The sequence below is a fragment of the Crassostrea angulata genome, chromosome 2 (assembly GCF_025612915.1).
Source record: "Crassostrea angulata isolate pt1a10 chromosome 2, ASM2561291v2, whole genome shotgun sequence".
NCBI lineage: Eukaryota > Metazoa > Mollusca > Bivalvia > Ostreida > Ostreidae > Magallana > Magallana angulata.
In genome coordinates this window covers 45,548,918-45,571,488 of record NC_069112.1, presented here as the reverse complement: position 1 = coordinate 45,571,488, position 22,571 = coordinate 45,548,918, and the positions used below count along the sequence as shown (strand labels likewise).

The 22,571-nt window shown below is 31.9% G+C and overlaps 2 protein-coding genes across 2 annotated transcripts; both read right to left on the bottom strand.

Annotated features, from left to right (window-relative positions):
- Positions 1-1,360: 1,360 nt before the first annotated feature.
- On the bottom strand, positions 1,361-8,296 carry LOC128171056 (platelet endothelial aggregation receptor 1-like). The gene is made up of 5 exons (XM_052836818.1): positions 8,071-8,296; positions 7,512-7,609; positions 5,109-5,230; positions 4,677-4,738; positions 1,361-2,084 (listed from the first exon to the last, which is right to left on the bottom strand). Exons 1-5 carry the CDS (start codon positions 8,264-8,266, stop codon positions 1,924-1,926), a joined length of 639 nt encoding a protein of 212 aa, XP_052692778.1. The 5' UTR covers positions 8,267-8,296; the 3' UTR covers positions 1,361-1,923.
- On the bottom strand, positions 8,275-20,688 carry LOC128174403 (uncharacterized; the record flags this gene model as incomplete). Its single annotated transcript, XM_052839965.1, has 6 exons — positions 8,275-8,312; positions 8,861-8,998; positions 12,946-13,200; positions 13,617-13,856; positions 14,284-14,315; positions 20,660-20,688. Coding segments are annotated over 6 exons (732 nt in total), but the record flags the coding sequence as incomplete, so codon positions are not given.
- Positions 20,689-22,571: the final 1,883 nt, after the last annotated feature.

Below are 22,571 nucleotides of genomic sequence, written 5' to 3'. Positions count from 1 at the left end.
ACAGCGATATCAAACTCTATTTAAACTGAATAAACTCGAGAAAATGCCGAGCATCTCAACAAAACCTATTGCATTAATATACCATTACGCAAAATATAATGCCGAATTACCGATAGAATGAATTGTATTTCAGTACTTTTTTGATACATCAGATTTTGCTTAATTTGCGCAGGTAAACAGTTAACTGTTTGATTTACCGAAGTCTCTGTTTGATTTGATACGTAAAAATCACGAAATACAGACGATAGTTCCCAGGTTACAAAGCATAAATAATGAAAACGAAACGAAAATCAGAACAAGCTAACACCAACGTCATGTGTGAAAACTGTCAACGCATTGAACTATTTAGCCTCAATTTACTTCACAAAATCGGCACAAATACATTTTGCGTGTTTCAAAACTCTCCCTTCATTCGCGAACTGTTGCACAACAAGCAAATTCATCATAGTCAGATCGACCCTTTTTCGTATAATGTCATGGCTGCTTTAAACAAAGAACCTCGTTTTAGATGTATGGAATACGAGACTTGGTAAAATGGGTACGCAAACCTGGGCCGTGGCAAAATAAAAGCCGGGGCAGATCGGCAATCGTCAATTCCAAATACGCATTATTTTGCAGCAATATTTACAGCAAATACAAATATACTGGTCCATCAAATATCCTGAAATTGTAATGAGATTGGCAGATTAATAACTGCCAATCTTTTGTTTTGCCCAGGCCAAGTCTTGTCTACCCATTTTACCGAATGCCGAATCCGAAGCTATTAAACTGATTGAAACACGCCTTTCCTTTATTATTATTTTCGTAATAACTCAGATTTGAAACATAATTAGACCTTAATTTTTGCAATTTATATTTTCCTTCCCATAAGGATAATTTATGCTAAACAACGTTGAATTGGAATCAGTAGTTCTTGAGAAGAAGATTTTTTAAAATGCACCCCCCTTTTTTTACAGTTTCAAGGTTTTCTCCGCTTTGAATACAGATCTGACTTTTATTTCTGCAATTTATATTCGCCCTCCCATAAGGATGCTTTGTGCCAAATTTGGTTGAAATTGGATAAGCGGTTTTAGAGAAGAAGTTCAAAATGTAAAAAGTTTACAGACGGACAGACAGACGGACGGACAGACGGACGGACGGACGGACGGACGGACGACGGACAAAAAGTGATCAGAATAGCTCACTTGAGCTTTCAGCTCAGGTGAGCTAAAAAATGATGGAAGGGGGGGGGTCCATATAGAGAAGACGTCCTGCATATTTGCATCAAATTTTGATGTGATGGATTTCAGATGCTAATGTCCTTTTATATTATTATACCTTAAATTATTGTGTGCATATCTTGCATACTCCGCCAGTCAATATGACTAGTGTTTTCAAAAAGAACGTGGGAGCTTGGGGTATGTGAGATTGCTCACTTTTTGTGATTCAGTATAAAGTTTAGCCTACGATTCATAATATCAAATGGTTTAAAGGATCACTGTTTTCCAAGACGAAAGAGGGGACATTGTTTTGATAAATTTACATCTATTAGGTAATTTTACCCTTCTTTTTTTTTTTACAGAAATTGATTGCAATTAACACATGTACGACTAGAGCGAAATCTACGCAATCTAAATCATGACGTTGCTAGCTATAAAATAAAGAATAAACGCATTATTCTAATGTTTAAAGCTGTTATAGATGCTTTGTTTAGTGTTTAATATGTGAAGTTTAATTCAAGTAGCTCCAATTAATAGTATGCTAGTTGTAATTAATTTCTCCATTATACACGTATACAGATAAGCCTCAAATTAAATTAATTCAGTTGATTTACATAATCAGTAAAGAAAACAAATCGCAGTCTACAAAGAATTAGAATCTGCCTTAACAGAAACAAAAAACATTGGGTGACATGACATTGAAAGAACAATTAAATATACATTTTCAAACTTGTTCATAAACATTTTCAGTGGTGGTGTTGTATTGTGATTCCGTCAGTTTCATGTAAAATCCAGACGTTTGTGGAGATGGCTCCACTGAACCTTTGGAGTCTTGAATGTTATCATTGAGAGCAAGTTCGTTGTTTGGGCTGATGACTTGTTTATCTGAAAACAAGGAGAGAGAATGAGTATTTTGGATGCTGACTATTCATTTACAGATGATGACAAGCATTGTGGTCGCTTGATTAAGTCTGATGAAACTCTGACATTTTTGAGATATTTTTATTTAAATTAATATATCAAATGCATTTCGAGTTTAAAAAAAAAAATATTAGATGGATAAGTATTGATATAGAATGGAATATTTCAAATTTGTTTTGCAAACTTTCTATCTATGTATTTTTTTCTATATCTTTTTTTAAGCTTTTTATATTCTTTAATATTTTCAAAAGAAAATAAAATGTCAGGTTATTCTTTTTTTTTTTATAATTTATTTCTTTTTCAAAGAAACAGACATGCAAAACAGACATTCAATCATACACACACACATACACACTTATGAATAAACACTGAAATTTATTATTTTGTGGTTACTTGCTTATATGGGAAAAAAATTAAGTATAGAAAAAAAATATTCATGATACAGTGTAATAAAAATAAATCAGATATCAGCAGCCAAGATATCTTTCCAACTATCCCATAAGTTTTCAAAATATTGTAGTTTACCAGTTTGTATTGCAGCATATCTTTCAATATTGTATTTTAGTTTTAAGTGATAAAGGAAACCAATCAGACATGGTGTCTTATTTGACATAAGACAACAAAAAATATATTGTTTCATATACAGAATTACAAAATTAATTACTTTGTTATGAAATGACAATGGAAGTTGGCCAAGTATAATATTAAACATATTAAATCCAATTCTTTCAGAGGTTTTTCTATAAATGTATAAACTAAGTTCACTCCACAGGGTATGTATTTTCTCACAGGAAATAAAAACATGTATTATTGTTTCCACATTGTTTTTACAAAACCCACATGTGTCAGTAGTTTTAATATTGATTTTTTTAAGGTAGTATCCAACTGGAAGAATTTTGTGTAAAATTCTAAATTGAAGCCATTGTACAGAAGAATCTTTGGTAGTTTTAAAACAAATCTTAAAAATATCATATACAGTAAGATCTTCAACATTATAATCAACCAGATCTGTTTCCCATCTGGTTACAGCAATTGGAACAACCACATTTTCGTTCAAAACATTGTAAATAATTTTTGTACACTTTTCATGGAGTATGATTGTTTGGAAAAAAAATGGTATACATGGATTAGGATTTCTTTGAACAGAAGTCCTGTCAATGTTAGACATTTTAAAAAACTTAAAAATTGCTGATTTAACACTGTTGTATTGCATTATACATATATTCTTGAGATTGTATTTACATTTAAATTCTTCATAACTTAAAAAATTACAATTTTCATCATAAAAATCTTGTATGACCTTTACACCATTCTTGTACCAGGTTTTTATGAAAACATATTTATTTGCTATGAGTATTTTTGAATTGTACCACACCGGAGAATTTAAAAGATTATCTTTTGCCTTTGGGTGATCAATATAGGTAATAATAAAACATAACCATGAATTTAACACATCTTTCCAAAAATCATTGTTTACCTTGTGTAAACAGTCAATTACAAAACTATCACCAAAATCAAACAAATTCTGTAAAAACTCATTTCCATAAATGGTAAATAAAAAATCCATCCATGGTTTGTGTGATTTTGTAAGCCTTTTTATCCATGAACATTTGAGGGATATTATAAAATTGTTAATGTCAACCATTTTCAACCCTCCTGATGAATAGTCATGTGTAATGACTGACCTCTTAACTTTATCAATCTTGGATTTCCACAGAAATTCAAACAAAATTTTATTAAGGTATGAAATTGTTTCTTTCTTTGGATTTGGTAGTGAAATGAATAAATGATTTAGTTTCGGTATGAGCAAACTTTTAATAACAGTAATTCTACCAATGGGAGTAAGAATTCGTCGTTTCCATTGCTCTACCATAGCTATAATTTTTGGAATTTGTAAATTATAATTCATATCGACAATATTATGAAGATTTACTGAGAACTGAATTTCTAAAAGGTTGAATGTTGTTGACCCCCAATCCAATTTCCATCTTGTGTGATGATAAACCTGATCTGAAATTTTTTTTGATCCAATCCAAATAATCTTTGTCTTAGATGTATTTATTTTAAGACCAGAAAAACTCGAAAAAAAATTCTATGGTTTCAAGAGCTGCAAAAAGTGATTTTGGTGAACCATCAAGGACTAGTGAAGTGTCATCTGCATATTGTGATATCTTATGTTCAATATCATTAATAAAAATACCTTTAATATCTTTGTTTTGTTTAAGTCAGGTTATTCTTAGATATATCCTAAAATACTGTAAGAAAACTTTAATGGAAAGTAGGTGAATTGCCCTTTTGTTTAATGTGAAAATAGCACAATAATTAATTATAAAGCACTTTGGGGGGGGGGGATATCTTTACCACCAATGTATATTTATAGGTTTTTGATTTTTTATAGTGAACACAAAGCAATTTGATATGATAATCTCAAAATTATAATAATTTGGGTCTGGTTGTTGTTACTTTTTTTTTTCACTGACTAAATAAAATGATTTATACCTTACAAAACAAACTTTGTTTTGAAAGCAAGCTTTTTAAAAGGCATTGTTCACTCACTTGATTTCCGTGACACTGAGGTAGACGTTTGATCCTTCTTGCCACAGTGTCTGTACAAGTTTCTTATAAAATAGATTGTAAAGATCAATTAGGAATCATCAGAACTTCTTGTCCAGAAGTAGTTTCTAAAACAATACCATGAAATGGTGAAAGAACAAGAGGTTAATTTCATAGTAATGAAAGTTATATGTACATTATTTTCACAATTTTGCTATTTTGCTATCAAAATGTGGAAGCGTAAAATGTAGTTCGCAGCTGTTACAAAATTGTTGTTGGATTTTAGAATCTGCAACTTCGTCGTTTGATTTTACGCGATTATTAAATCACTGGTTCAATTGAAAATCTACAATGGACAGCATACTCAGACTACACTGTAATAACGTAATGTTAAAACTGATTTTACTTCATGAACAAACGAATTTCACTGTATACCTTTTGTATGCTATGACGAGTGCTACTACATGTATCACAGCTGATAGGACTACCGACACACCAAAACCAACAAATATTTTTGTGTTTCCACAGTCCTCTTTTTCCAATGGTTTGCCATATTCCTGTGAAGACCACCTCGATCATTTTTAGTGTTATGCATACATATTGACTAGTTTAATGGAAAAATGAAAATCGTATGTATACATGTATCCTTAACTTAGATTATGGCAATATACGTTAACAAATTCAAGATTCCGAAGTTTGATGGTTACGACAAAGACTGATGGCCTTCCACGCAAAAGTCGGATGTTGGCTTACATGTAATACATTCGTTTTATCCCATCATTGCGACGTCTTTGCTGAAATCGTTGCTATCAATTCAAAATCAACAACAACCAAACGTAGATAATGAACAAAGAGAAGAATGGCAAAAATTAACAGTGAAAATCTCTTTACGACAGAGAACTGTGAGAACAAAGAATGAACATTTTACAAATACAATGTATGTGTTGCGCCAAAACATGCAATGACTAATACTAAATTTGTAAAATATAAACAGATCAATCCAGATGGGGCTGTTTCTAGGATTTTTACCATTATATTATTTTTTTCTTCTATATTCTTTTGTATTCTCGATTCGATTTTAAGCCATCAGGCTTTGGCGTATTAAACCATCAGACTTTGCCGACTGCTCACAGATCATCGGACTTTGGCATGCCAAACCACTGGGCTGTAAAGCAGACTATCCAACTTAAGAATTCTGAACATACATGTATTCAATAAATTGATGGAACATAATTTGTTGTTAGGATTTGACAGTTCTTAGTTGAAAAAGCATGGTAAATTGAGTTACCAAAGCATGGTGCAAATAATAAGCAACCTAATGGTACAAACAGTTTCAAATTTTTAAAAAATGAAATCGAAAATAACTTTTTTTTGACAAACTTAAATTCTTTAAAACTATTTGCTTTAATTTTTTTGTAATGTTTGTTGAATTGTTTTTCGTCATTTCAATTAAAACAACAGATAAAGACATTACATAAAGAAACTCTGTGGTGCAATTATGAGCGATCATTCAAACCATGAATCATCTCAAAAACCCATAAAACGAAAAACAAATTCAAAGCAGCGCAAAACGGACCTCCAAATAGATAGAGGTGGGATTAGGTGCCTAGGAGAAGTAAGCCGGTCACACCCGCCGTGCGTGTCATTATCGGGGAAAATGTCGTAATTTGGGGAAATATCATGATCGGGAAAAACGGAGAAAAATCCGTGTACAATGCGCTATTAAATCAATTGTTCAGAGCAAGGCAATCACGGACCTCCGGAAATACTCAGAGGCAGGATCAGGTGCCTAGGAGGACTTAGCATCCTCTGCTGACTTGTCACACCCGCAGTGTGTTCTTTGTTGTAATCGGGAAAAAAGAACCCGGGAAAGTCCGTAGACAATTAGGTGATTAATTATGGTCTAACAATTAGTATTAAAAACTTCAGTCAGCATGCGACCCAGTGGAAGATTGTATTTGCTGACAATGTCGTTGTATCGACCATAGAACTTACGAAAAGTTAACTTCAAACGAGACTGTTGATAGTCGTGTTCACCTGTGTGTCAGTAGGTTGCCTCGCCTTAGAAACTGTTCGTTCGAAGAACATGTCCTTGTGTATCGAATCAACTGAGAGACAAGAACGCGATATGCAGGTACTGAAGGTATATTGCTACATAATTAAGGAAAATTGACTATAGAAAATTGAAGTCATCGCGTTGATTATAAAGTTTTGTTGTTAGGTTACCATCAATGTCCATTTCCAGTAAAATATCCAAAATAAACCATCTTACTTTTTATGACGGTCTTCCTTGGAAGAAGGTATACAGAATTGATAAAATCTACAATCTTTGGTTTGTGTAACACCTTTGTTATTGGTAGAAATTGGGTATATTTCCTCACCTTTTGATTGGTAAACAATTTATGAATAAATAATCTGCTATTCTTTTAGTTTTGAAAGCTGTTAAATGCAAAGGAGATATATTCGTTAAGGGCAATAAACACACGACTTAACAAGTATATAAGACTTCCAATCTTAAAAAGAGAGAAAACGAATAAAAGGTAAATAAGAGTGTACTAAAATAATAAACCTTACGTAAGAAAACTTGTACCCTTCCTTAGTCGATTTCAACTAATAAGCATTATTGTTAATTATTTTTTTTTAATCAACAAACATGTAAAAATTATTCTTTAAAGATTCCCATATATCGTATGAAGAGATACGCGAGATTAATCTAATTGAAAATAGGGTTGGTTTTTCCTGATTAAATTATTGCTGTTTAAAGGTTGATCCACAGACAGCACGTTTTTTTTAAAGTAGCTATACTTGCCTTAATAAGAAGGTTAAACGAGGTTATACCTGTAAACAGTCTTCTTTATCAGAGTAAAACCTTTGCTTTAGACAAGAGCTGTTGCATATTTTGTCGCAATGGGGTCCATAGTATACAGTTTGGCATGCTAAATAAAGAAACAAAATTATTTTATTAACAATCAGTATCTCTTTTGCAGATCAATATAAAAACATTTTTCAAAATACATGTGTTTCAGTTTTGAAAACAATAGTCAAATATTTTATTCACTTTGTTTAGTTGATGTCGAAAACATAATTTTTTTTACTTTACTTTTGTTTAAGCGCGTGTTGTTTGTAATGTACATTGTATAAATGAAAACTGGGTTCATATCGTGAGCAAATTTGATTAAATACTTTGAACATATCTTATGGTTTTGTTTTTCTAGTTGATTTTACGATTTAAGGGCGAAGATATGCTTAATTTGGCCTTCCAAATTAGGTCAAAACTTGTATTCTGCAATAAAACGATTTTGTGATATAAATTGTCTCAACAGCTTACATGTAAAACAAATTATGTTTTCTTCAATCTACTTTACTCGAAAGTCTGATGGAAATAAACATATCTTACTTTGGTTGCAGTAGATTCCTTCGTACCCTGGTTGACATCCATAAGGACACGCCCCCGTCTCTTTGTCACATTTGTCACCCTCTTGACAATGACCACATATGTTACTGCAGAATTTCCCAAATGTTCCGTCATCACATTCTAAAAATTGCAGGGAGAAATCTTTACATAATATATGTCTACTTATGTACAGGAACATAAATTGAACTAAAAACAGTGGATAACCCGAGTGTTTCCTGAAAAGTCTAAAAAAAACAGATACACATTTACTTTCCATTTTTGCCACCTTTTCAGACATCATTCATTAATTTACATTGTAAGGGATTTAACTTTATTCTGATCGAAAACAATACAAAATGCATTCATTTAATTATTACATATGCATGTATATATCCTCTTCTCTATTGCAATCTGAGAGCGCTTGTAAATTGGAATACTGTGGAATCATTACAATTCGTAGTAACTCAAGTGTTGTGGTATTCTAGGGTAGCCCTCCTCCATGAAGTTAATTTCTCGAGGAAGACTTCCTTTTTTTATTTTTATTTTTTTCTAGTACTGAAATCTGACGCATCCGCAAAATTACATCTCCACGAAAAACAAAAAAAATCCCTCAATCAACTAAAATTGGCCCCCACTAATTCCACAGTAATAAAGCATTTCAACTTGCTTACAAATGTTTGAAAAGACAACGAATTAATAAAGTGTAAGTATAAAGACTTAGCAGATGCTAAACAATATTAAATATCTCTATATCTACGGTTTTTAATTGGTTGTATAAATCTTATATGCATACGTTGTTCACACATTGGTCCATGATACCCATCTTTGCATCCAAAACAATAGCCAGTCTCTATATGACAGTTGCTGTTGATACAATGTGGTGAACAAGATAGGGAACAAGTCTCGCCGTAATAGTCAGGAGTAGGACAACCTAGAGATAGATTGTAAGAGCGTAAAGAGCGTAAACTTATATGTACAGTACCGATCAAACCCAACCGAACACCAGAGTAAACCCCAACTAAACCCTGGGATTACTTTTTGGGTTTACTTGGGGTTTACTCTGGGTTAACTTTTTGAAAATTTGGGTCCACTCGGGGTTTACTTTGGGTTTACTTGTGGTTTACTTTGGGTTGCTTTTGTGGTCAACTGTATGCACTGAAGTGTAAAGCAGATCTGTCTTTTATCTTACCATCATACTACCTGTAATTCCTGTCCCTTGTGTATTCTGAATACACAGTTAGCGTCTGCTTTCAGGGATGTACTTCTATTCGGGGTTACTCTCTGTGTCCACTCTGGGTTTACTTTAGGTTTATTCTGGGTTTACTCTGGGTAAACTCTAGTAAACCCGAAGTAAACCCAGAGTAAACCCAGAAAGTAAACCCAGGGTTTATTTGGGGTATACAGTACAGCTCACGAGTATCCCGACAAAAACACCGACCACCGTGTTTGAAAGTCCACGCTGAGCGTGGAAGTGTCGGTACCTTTGATCTATTGTTCTCTGTTACGGCCACAGAACGAGAAAAAACACGGTGCGACACGATGCAACGCGATGCAACACGGACAATAACACGGTGTAACACGCCGTATTTACCTGTGAAAAAAGGAGGTTTTAGGAATAAAACTTATAAAGAACAAAATATTTATTGATGTACGTAAGAGAATCAAAGAAAAAGACAAAGAAATAGAAATAAATACAATTTTTATGCACGCAATTTTCAGACGTATGCGATTGACACGGTTGATTTTTGTTAATATCAAAAATCGATATCGCCCACATAAAGGTTTGATCAATTAAAACACTAACACTTTCTTTTCCTTTTTAAAATTCAAATAAACGGTTCCATAAGTTTTTGTTTCAGTCCGTTTTTAAACGTGGTAGTAATCGTAGTTACTGTAGTTTGGCAGTTTCAGTAGTGCATATAACCATAACTGTGATCTTTTCTCACTTATACTCTATTCAACGATAACAAATCGAACGGGTTGTTGAAAACAAATGTACTTTCTCTAAATTGTATAATTATACAGCTTTATATCTAATATATTTTCAAATTTTCTTTCTTTTATACATATGTGTGATGTACTTGTCCATGTAGTACCGCACGGTACATATTCATAGCGCTAAGAATCCGTGGATCGGTAATTTTTTATTTCATCTTTATAGCAACTTGAGTTTAGAAATTATTTGTGTTCCAAGAAACTACTCAGTATTGCAATAATTACTGTTTGATTGTTTATTGATCGTCATATAAGAGAGAGAGAGAGAATGAGAGCTAGAGAGAGAGAGAGAGAGAGAGAGAGTACCAGTATGAGTTTAATTTAAGTACATTTTACTTGTAATTCAGTGTAATAAGTTAGATTTATAGTTTCCATTATATTGAACCCTTTTCCCTAAAATTGCGATAGAATATATGCAGTCAGGGTCCACGTGCTATCCCTGTCAATCAAATCAGCCCGCGAGATACACCACGTGCTCCTTCCATGATATGGAAAAAAATGTCGTTCTATTGTTTTTTTAAGTCCGCAAAATAGAAAAATGTTTAACAATGAAGTATTCAGTGTTTGAAATGTTTAGTTTCTTCATTCTTATACTGCATGCATGCGCGGATCCAGAAAATTTTTCCAGGGGGGGTCCGAAGGATAATTGTGTTTGCCAGGGGGGGTCCGAGGCATATTTTCGCGATAATTTTACTATGTAAATTTAATAAATTTTCATTTTCCAGGGGGGGGGGTCGGGACCCCCCCGACCCCCCCCCCCCCCTCTAGATCCGCGCATGGCATGCATGAGGGTTGGAATATTACGATGTAAAATCTCTCTCTCTCTCTCTCTCTCTCTCTCTCTCTCTCTCTCTCTCTCTCTCTCTCTCTCTCTCTCTCTCTCTCTCTCTCTGTGCAATCATTTTAGAATTATAAGAGTTCTATTTGTATCAATTTAATTCATTTATTTTAGATCCATGGTTTTAATAACGATTTCAACACAATGACTAAAAGTTTGTAAAGTTCACGATGTAATAAGATTTTTCGTTAAAATTTCGACGCTATTTCACATCAATAAAGTTGTGTTTATTCTAAATGCTTGCAAAAAGTTACCGGTATTATCTCATTCATCTTTTTAATCAATCAGGGTTTTTTGTACATATATGTATGTGTACCCGGTAAATAATTTCTTATCGCAAGTTAATACTTTGTGAAATTCCCGTATTTATAGAGTTGCTGAATTGTTCCCCGGATCCACGCGCCGATAGTCCTACGTGTAGTTGTTTGTGTACATATCTACAGACAATTTTTTTGTTTGTTAGAGATTAGGAAAAATCATTGAACTAACAAAGAAGAAGTAAGATATATTCAGACCATACACACGACGGGTTGTGATGAGTTACCAAACAGGTGTTCGCGGAAAGGTGTGAATAACGGCACCTCGAGTACACCTGTTCAGACGTCCAAATATACACACAGTTAGTTGTAAATTCCAATGACACCTAACAAGACAGACAATAACACCTGTTGTGTATAGAACCCAAGATGAAAGACAGTGCTGTGTATCTGATCAGCTTCCGTACATCGCACGAGTGTTTTTTTCATGTGAAATCACGAGGCCATTACGAGCTATACGGAAATAAAGTTGAAAATTATTTTATGAAATGCGGGTATATTTTTAATACATGTACAATGTTTGAAAATAATTTAACAAGAGTTTGTACATGTATTTATCTATAATCTATAATATAAAAGTGATTTTTTGTTGATTTATTGCTACATAAATAGCTGAAGTCCAAATTATTCGAGTCACCGGTAATATGGGGTTGTTTTTTACTACAGCACATCAACAGCACATGTTTTTAGAAAAACATGATCTGAAATGTTTTCATTTCTCATTTTTAATAGGTTTAAAGTAAGGCTGTAAATTTATCAATAAATCAGAAATTGTTTACAGATAACAGAAATAAGACGTTTAAGCTCCCGACATTTTAATAGGATCGTCAGTTACAACATCACGTGTGTTAAGAAAAAAAAAACAAGATGAATTAAATTGATTTGAATTTTGATTATATATTAATTGATTATTAAATATCTTTGGTGAATTTATTTCAATTTATTTGAGAACAAATGAATTAAAAGGTACCCATTTACGTCAAGTTTTCAGATCACAAAAAATTAACTTCACGTTGACAGCCTCGATAATTTTCTGGGTCCGTGCAACTTAAGTCGACATTCTTTTCTTTTCTAAATATGAAAAGGATATATATGTTTCAACCCTTGTTTAGCCATTATTTCTTTATTTCTAAACATACGCTATTTCTATCAACGTCTCAGGTAACGATATCCACTGAGTAACACAGTGGCCACGGAGTTACACGGGCGGCCACGGTGCGACACGGTGCTTTTTCTTGAATTTTCCAATACACATACACGGTGTCACACCGTGTGCACGGTGCGACACAGACCGTTTTCCACCGTGTTTTTTACACGGTGGGTGTCGGGATACTCGTGAGCTGTACTGTACTTTCTGTTAGGTTGGGTCTGATTGGTACTGTATGTGTTACTCAATTCCATTTGAAATGTCATACTTTGTGCACATAGCAATGAGTTGTCATTTGCATGCCTTATAATGGCGCTTTAGTTTGACATATACATATACTATTTCTGATTAAATAAGTGAAATTGTCTATATAAGTGTTTAAAATGATAAACGATTTTGTTTCTACTATTTAGGACACTTCAATTCAAAATCAATGTAATTTAGTGCCTCAAAATATCTATAATTAATGAAAACAATTACAATAGTTCCTGACTTGTTACACAATGCAACTACAAGAATAGGTATAAATATTGACGCGTAACAATGCGCTTAATGATCTTTAAAACACTTTTAAATCTCACCATATACTTCAAATTCGCACAGTTCGTTGTAAGCATATTGCGAGTAGTCAGATGGTAGATTACTTGCTGTCCTGTTGTTGTAGTAGATGACGTATCTACCGTGGTGTGTACAGTTCAATGTTAACACAGCTGGAATGGTGTACTTGGTAAAATGTTGGCTGTCCTTAAAACAAATGACTCCGTCTTCTCTATTCGTCGTGTTCGATATGTACACAGAGAATCCAAGAAATCTGCCGACAAAACCATGACTAAGACCTAAAAATAATATGTGTTTGATTTTTTAGAATTCTTGAAAATACCGGAATAATTTTTTTTATCCACAAAACTAAATTGAACTATCTCTTGTTTGTTTTAATTTCCCGATTGTCTATCCATGTTTTTATTTTGTGTGGGAATATGGCGAGAGTTTGTAAATGAGAATCAGGTAACGTTGTGCAAACGTTTCTTATTATGTAGGAGAACTTTACCGAAACACGATACCATGGCAACTATTGTGACATAGAATACTTTGTTAATAGATGTATACTTTAAAGAAAATACGACATTAAAAAGATGTCACACATAAGAATTTCATTTTAGGAATTGAGAGAGAGAGAGAGAGAGAGAGAGAGAGAGAGAGAGAGAGAGAGAGAGAGAGAGAGAGGAGTGTGTATATTAATAATTATACATACCCCAAGCAACATTGTCAGTTCTATAATATAGAATAATATGATTGATGCCTAGAACAGCCCCGAGGTCAATTCGCCACATGGCTTCATATTGATGATTTGCAGATTCAGTGCATTGGCCTCCACTAAACGACAGGTTTGTTTTGAGTCCATCAACAGCATTTGAAGCGCTCAAAAAGACTCTGAAGTTTGAAGTTTCGTAAGGATGTAACTGCCAAGCACTCTTGTGCAAAGCAACGTTCACTAAATTCGAACAAAAACCAGAATAATTATTTCTTAAGACAACCTTTGTCTATCACGACACACATACCAATGCATTCAAAATAATTTTTATAATGTAATTTAGGCTGTGAGATATCTACAGGGTTCGAAAGATTAATGAAAATAACTTGGTTTTTATTTTTTTTTAAATTTTTTTTTATTTTTCTTTGTATTTTTTTTTATAGGCTTTTCTGTTTTAAACTTGGGGTATATACATACTTATCTTAGGTAACTATTTACATCTACAAACTAGATTACACAGAAATAAATAAATAAAGAGAGAGAGAGAGAGAGAGAGAGAGAGAGAGAGATATACGTAGCATACCTAAGAATATCTAAGAACAAATAATTTAAAGCTTCGCATAAAAAACCGCATACTACATATAACACTTAATATACAGCAACATACCATAGGTATATGCAATCCATGGCAGGGTGAACAATAACGCATTCTTTAACATGACATCTGAGGTTGTATTACTCATACACGATGATCAAGTATCTGCAAAAGAAAATATATACAAAGAGAAAATATATCACACGCGTATATCACTGTAAGAAGGGTCACTTTAACTTGGATTTTTTCCTTAATTTTAACTGCAGACCTATTTCATTTTATTAGAGCAAAATGTGATATCATCGATAGGCCTTGGTATTTATTTATATTTTATTTATGTGTTTTTTTTAATTACTTGTGTAAAGGGAAGGCAACTTCGCTTCTCAGGGAGATAAATACGTTTTTATTATGATCACTTGCTTGAATTGAAAACGTCGAAAGTCGAAAATGCTGCGCTGCACAAGTGATTTAAAGAATCAATGAAGTTTGATAAGATTTATAATGATATTCATCAAACAAATTGTTGGTTAGATCTATCTATTTTGATTAAGATAGCTTACTAACCAATGACCATATCATAGAATAAATTATGATTTTTTTTGTATAATGTCCAATGTCCAATAGTTACATGTATTTAAGTAAATTATTTTAACCTTGAAAACAGAAAACTTGTTCTGCTTAAAGAATACTAATTCTGATTTCCAACAATTGAAAAGTTACTTTACAAAACTGATGAAATCAGGCTTTAATGTAAAATAGCATTTTATCTGTTTCTAAAAATGTAAATGTAAAAAAGCAAAATATAAAGTACAGATAATCACCGCCTAATGTTAATTGTCAAAAGAATTTCAACTTTACCTTGTTATCTCTTTCACTGTTGCAAACCACAAGGTTAAGAAAATAAATCAATTTTTGAATCTATTCGTCCCTTAGTTTAACTTAAAGTGTCACATTAAATCACAACATCACGTGCCCGAAATCAACTTCCCTTACGAAATGCCTAACTTACCGAAATGTGTTAGCTTTCCATTTTAACATGTAAAGGTTAATAATTACAAACAATGCCTATACATTAAACTCCACACATCAATCGCTTTCATACTGGTTATACATATTCTAGTTTGTGAGATTTAATTCTTCAAAAACCTGCTATTAAAAAAATGTGTATATTTAAACCCTTACATATATAGAATAACACGTAAAAATTTGAAAAAAATAGATTTTTTTGTTGTTGTGAAAAGACATCGATGTGTTTAAAGCAAACGTGTGAAGATGAAAATAAGAATGATTTTTAAAAACTTTTGAGAAATTGTTTAGGAACATTAACCCGATTGAGGCTTTTTTCACTTTAAGACAAGCATCAACATGAAAGTACTGCCTTTGTTGGAGAGGTCTTGATAATATTACCTTCCACCAATAAAAAAGACTATGTTCAGAAATTAACTTACGAAAGATCGTTGTTGGGACTATGTATTTTTTTTTCTGGTGAAGCAATGATTATTACCTTCACAACCAGCATCAATCATAAATAATTATTATACTGATATATATTCGTGTCTTTTCAAATCGAAAACTTCACATTATTACATTCTATGTTTGTGTTATACATATGTGCGTTTTTAGCAAACGTTTGTTGCAATACTACATTATCAAGTGCTTATGTGGTATCTCAGCTTATTCGTTATGCAAGAGAGTGCCCTACATAAAAACCATTACATAGAGAGGGTAAGCTATTAACAAATTGTTGGAACGAATACCAATAACCTCGACTAAAATCATAATAAAGGAAGTTGTAAAGTCAAAACGATGACCTTGTCATCAAGTACACTGTTTCATTAAACTGACTGACTTTTTCATGCTTATTAAATTATTATTTAAAAACAGGACTGACCACGATTTCTTCCGTTTTCATGATCTTGGCAATGAGCACACGGCGGGTGCGACCAGTCGACATGAATTGCTTACTTCTCCTAGGAACCTGATGCTTTATCTTTTTAGAAGTCAATGTTGCTCTGCCTTGAATCTGTATTATGATCTTTTGATCTATTTTTAGATGGTTGTTGGTTTGTTTTTGACATTGTCAAATAAAGATACATGTATCAGTTTATAAAATTTACTATGCATTAACAGTGCTCCGTAGCAAAAAACTTCCACAAATCAGTAATCTATAGCTAGTTACATTTGCATCAAATAGACTAAAAAACCTTCACCTTTCAATATTAAAAACACACCTCTCGTGTACATATAAAAAACACGAAGGAAGAACATGTAGTTTGTGTGTACATTTTATGATTTAATAGAGTACCTTGAAGTAAGAGCGAACAAAACTAAAAAGGACCGGTATTCAGTTAGGTACCTTACAAGTTACAACAGTGCCATAAACTATAAGGTAAAATTACCAATTTATCGAATGCATCAATTATCATTTTTTGACATCCATGTTGAACTTGATAAATATCAAGTTTCACTGAATAACTATTTTTAAAGGTAAATTTGTTTATATTCAATTGGTATAAACAATGTATTTTAAACCACCTTTTAAACCTGATATGGATTTTTACTCTAGTAACATTGTACTAAATGGCATTCTCTTATCCGATAGCTGTTTAAGTAAAAGAAATAAAGGTATGTATAAATTTAACCAATCTATAAAAGTTACCGGTCAAGGTTGGCTTGTCATGCAATGTTATTAAATTTGCTCTTTTCTCTCACCTCCATGTTTAATTTTTTTTTACTTTTTTGGTTATTTCATTTCAACATTTTGGGTGTATAACGTTTTTTTTAAATTTAAACCGTTATTTAAAAATTATTTTACGTACATTTTGTTCTAGTAGCGTCTGGGTTTAATCAATTAATTCAATAGAACACTGCATATCTTCATTATATCCTTAATATACTGTTACAATTTTAACATGTCGAAAAGGAACTGCTGTTGAGATCTAAGTACATGTAACTAGGTGGTGAATGGCAAAACTAACACGACTCATAACAAGTGTCCTATTTCAGGCAATGTGTATTTTCATTTTATGTGGGTATTTTTCCTATTTCTTTTTTCTTTTTTTATTTGCAGATATTTGATCACTGTAGATGTGAAATATTTCCTCAAACCCATGTTAAGGATATTGTTATTGTTCGTCTTACCATTGAGAGCTTTTACCTACGGTATGTTACTTGATATGCGGAACATTATTGAATAAAAAAGTCGATTTAATTAATATTAGGGCATATATCCAATGTGCTTACCTTCTGAATTACGGTATATCATACACAATAACATTTAACTCATGGAATGTCTTCCTGTTAATACATTATCATATGTAAAAATTGATTTTCTTGCAAAATGATTCGATTAAAAATAAATTGACGAAGGCAATGATGATTGCATGACATTCCTATTGGTCAATGCTTTTTAAGATAAACCAGGACTGGATTTCATAAAACTATTGTTAGATTTATCATAAGACTTAGCCTACGATTTTCATACGACATATAACACTCATTAGAGCCATCACTTCCGTTTAACAAAATAATTTAAAGTGTTACAAAGGAGTAACAACTCCTATGGCGCACGTCTTATAAGCTAGAATTTTGATTGCGAATTGTCAAAAGAATTATACATGTACTACTGAGACTGTTACTTTTTTTTTTTGCTGACGTCTTATATTTTTAGACACTGTATCTTAGAAAATGGCATCATCGGGGACACGTCAATTTTAAGAACTATGGGTGGGGTTGACGAGCTTCAGCACAGTCAAAAAAACTTTTACCATTATCTTCCAGCAACTTATTATTATAAGGTTTTTATTATTCAAATGATCCTCTGGAACTTACCTGTTTTTGCCACCTGGTTTTGTCTGTTTCACGTTTAAACCAGATTACCTCCTGTTCTGTATGGGTAGCGGTGTGTGTTCTTTCTCTTTGTACAAATTGAGGAGGCAAATTGACAGATTTAGGTAGATTACTCTTTAATCAATAAATCTGTATGTGTACTTACAAGATATGTTAAAGATATGTTAAAATCTTTAAATTATCTTATTGTGTATGTTTTTTCCCGTAAAAATGCAACAAGTACTAAATCCTATATGACTATAACAGACAGTAATGTGAGCAATGCGACTTTTGATTTTAATTCCTTTTGAAAAAGATGACATTTATTTCATTAAGACACGCACAAAGGAAGACCACTCAATATAACACCATTTCCGCCACGAGATGGAGCTGCTGAGTTTTTTTCGACTTTTAATGGACCACGTAAACAGTACAGTGATTTGCCTTCATCCATCACACGTAATTGAATCAGTGGGTGATAATATTTTTCAAAGATGTAATTAAATTAATTTATACCAAACATGCTCTACCTCTTGTTTTTTGTTTTTTGTTTTGTTTTTTGTTTTTGTTTTTTTTAAATTTTGTTTGTGTGTTTCAACATATCGCAAAAATACATAAAATTTAACTTAAAAGAATAAATTGCGAATATTCTATTAATAATACATCTTTATTGTAATCTAGTATATTTTTAAATGATGCAGAAAAGAAACTTGAAACTAACCAAAGGTGTCAAATCTATTCAAATTTAGACTTACCGACTCCTTTCAAACATTTGTTCATAATTTAAGAAGAAAAATCTGATTATCATAATAAATTTATATTGATAATCGATAATTTGCTTTTATCATGAAAAAAATAACTTTACATTGTATTCTTTTAATAGACGAAATCTAAGAAGCCATTACCTTCATCTAAAAATTTAGTGCCTCCATACGGAGTGTTCTGCAAGTTATACAAAGAAACCGATCTGAAACTATCAACCATACCTATACATAAGGATAAGGTCGGCATAAACCAAGATCTTATTTTCAAATTCACGTGGTTAAGGATTGCATGATTTTGTTTTAAAATATTTTACATTTTTGCAAAATTTTACGCAAAAAACTTACAACATTTTTTTTTTAAAAGTTCATCCTCAATGTCTTTGTATTAAAAACTTTTTTTTTCAATATGTGTATTCATAAGGAATAATATTTTATCGGAAGACACATTAAACGGGTTTTCTTTAAATTCTTATAATGCCTTCCTTTTGTCCTTGTATTAAAAAACTGGGTTTTTACTCAATATGTGTGTTTAAAAAGATTTTAAAAAAAATTTGGAAGACACAAAAATCTGGTTTTCTATAAATTCCTTGCTTGCAACATCATCTGGTTTTGTAATAGATTTTATTTCTAACAAAAGAGATGACATTTAACTTTCAAATTGTCACAAATTCTAAGAACATATTTTTTCGAAGAATTTCCATACATATATAATAATCAAAAAAGGGACAAACGTACTTTTTCCAAAGAAATGTATCATAACATTAAACTAATTACTTCGATACAACCTATCAATTAAAATAACAAAGTACGACGAATAGAAATCAGTAGTAATGATTGAGACTGAAAGCTCACATTTATATCCTCATGTTGAAGTGTCACATGAGCAAGCAAGCAGAATATGCTGACGTTCAAGTATCACATACGTACGCATTTTTGGATTTACAAATACAAATTATCGTAATTTTAAGAGGCAATACAATGACGTCAGAGTAAAATATAAACACAAACACAATGACGTTAGGATACTTTCCTTATACTTTCCTTATACTGTATCTAATATGCAATAGAAACTAGTCAGTTCTGATGATATTGCTCGACTTCGGTTGAAAGTCAAATGAAAAGTTCAAACGTAAAGCCAAACAAAAATGTTAAATATGATTCCACTGTATCATTTATATGACGTTCCGTAATAAAATAATCTTTTTCCAAACTCCAAATTTATATTTAATTTTCAAAGGTGTGAATCCTAATTATAATGAAGTTTTGATTCACAAAACCAATGTTAGAAAAGACAATGAAACAATAAGGTAAATAGTATGTCAAGAAAGGTACGAATAATCTATAAACTATGTAAGAGTTTCCATAATAAGTTGAATTTATAAAACAGATGAGAATGCAATTTAAATGTTTCTCAACACACCAGTATTTATTTGATGGATCAATAAAGACTCTGTTTTGAAATATCAAATCATCAAACAGAGCCCAATATCGATTTTCAACTATTTTAAATTAAATAGTTTCACCTATAATCAGGTAATCTCTGAAAAATTGTTTCGACTGTTTTTTAAACTTTAAGTTTGATATCATTTGATGTGTAATATAATTATAATACATGTATAAACATACCTCAAAGATGATATGGTCACGTCTTTAATCTTTAATGTAAAAAAAAATGAGTATGAAAATTTAATTTGTTATCCTAAGTAACCTTAAATTTATAGATAAAATTCAACAAATATCAAAGAGACACATTTAGCAATAATCGACAATAACATTTTACACAGAATTTAAGATAAACGAAAAAGCAAACTTTTAGAAAATTAGCAGCATATCAAATTTGAACCATTTTAAACGAACAGAAAGTGATTCCGATCAGAACTTTTTTTTTTAAATTGAGAATTCACAACAATACTATAGGTACATTTTAAAATAGTTCAACACTTAATGCGTTGATGCGTATGGTAATAATTAAGATTAATCGGTTGTTGCAACTAAGAATTAATGGTATGATGTTCCAAAAAAGTAGGTGCCGTTTTATGTATTGTTTAACATATGATAAATCTTAAAATACACGATATTTTTATAATAGCTTGAGTGTTCAATTAATGATATTTACACCTATCGAGTATGATAGTATTTAAGGGAGTGTTACATACTTTTAACAGTCAATCTATTAATTTGATAAATGTAAAATGTTAATATAAACAATAAATTGCTTTCGTTTAATAATTCAAACGAGTTATGGAGTGATCATTGGCAAAAAAAAAAACATCCTCAGCTAACATTATTTAAAAAGCGAGCTTTGCAAAAAGTTTCACTAAGAAGCAAGTTGTTTTACTTTATGATTTTTGCCACAATATTGAATCTGTTAAAATCGGTTATTAACATATTTAAGTATATGCAACATAATTCTGTATTATCTAGTTTACTTATGCTTAACCTAAAATCCAACGGTTGATTTGCCGTTGTAGATGACCGCCACATCTTGCTTTTCAGTCCAGACAGAAATAACTACATGTTTATCCATAGGACCTTACTGGTGTGAAATTAAACATTAACCTAACATTGCAATGAAACCTTTTTTACAATATTGGTTCAGAAATTATTGAGACAAGAGACATATTTCTCTTTCTAAGTGGCGAATTTTAATGAAAATTGGCATAAACATTGAAAAAACATAAACAGATAATTAAGCAACGTAATATTACAAAATAATTAATAGTTCGTTAATGACAGTACATAAGCAAATCGATGATCGGGGTTACCGGCGCAGGCACAAACTTAGAGTTTAAAAGTGTGTTTGCGCCGGGTCTTTAGATGTAGACAAGTTTGTTAGCTTATTAGAAACAAACAAATGATGTCTTAAGCTATTTGTTTTATCAGCATTACATTGCATAACATTGCAGGTATTTTACGTTATATCAACTAAATTATCATTACAAAAATGGATATTTCACCAGGTAGCGTAAATGTTTTATCACACCTAATCGGTATTTTAAAAAAGCATTAAACTCAAAATCATGGTTTTTTTTGGTACGTTCTAATTTTTGTTTGGGTATTATTCTTTGAAATAATTTGAAATCATTTCATACATTTAAAATTCAAAATTGATCCGCCCAACCATGGATATCTTTTGTTTAAAATATGTTTTTCAAAGCCTTTGTTATCTTTTATTTTTCTTCAAATTACAGATTACTGACCATTGTATCGTTCCTCATACACCATGTTAAAGAATTTGCTATTGCAAGCCCTACCATGGTTAGCATTTGCTTACGGTATGTTTCCGTTTTAATGGCAGAAAATTGTGCTTTAATTTTAAAAGTTTCCTTCTTCCATTCGGGTATTTGAATTCAAACAAGGATATGGTGTTCGTATTGTAACCTTTTTAATCTTATTCTTATTCAATACACGTAATTGAGGCCAAAATGTATTTTTCAATAGTAAAATTAATACTCTTTGGTACTTATAGTACTCGATTCTACATCGTTCTGGGCATTGTCCCTTTTATGTACAACATCAGAGTAGAGTGAGTGCGACAATGTGTATGTTATCACACAGTAAACATGTACATCTGGTATAAAAGATGGAGTAAAAATCATTGCAGTGTACTTGTAGGACACCCCTGTGTTGTAGAACACATAGATGATCTTCCAGTAGTACCCAGAACTAGGTCTAATGTGTGGTCATTTAAACCTCGTCATTTTTTTTTCTAAAACTAAGCACTCTAACTGCTTCAAATGCAAAAAGCCAAGACCAGTCCTTAACCAA

What these genes read in the sequence shown, in the direction of transcription:
- LOC128171056 (XM_052836818.1), bottom strand. Translation starts at nt 8,266, where the DNA reads ATGTTCCTGTACATAAGTAGACATATATTATGTAAAGATTTCTCCCTG. An exon ending in AGGAATCTACTGCAACCAAA is followed by an intron (nt 7,610 to 8,070) that starts GTAAGATATGTT and finishes TTCTTTATTTAG; the next exon opens with CATGCCAAACTGTATACTAT. An exon ending in CTCAGTGTCACGGAAATCAA is followed by an intron (nt 2,085 to 4,676) that starts GTGAGTGAACAA and finishes CCTTGTTTTCAG; the next exon opens with ATAAACAAGTCATCAGCCCA.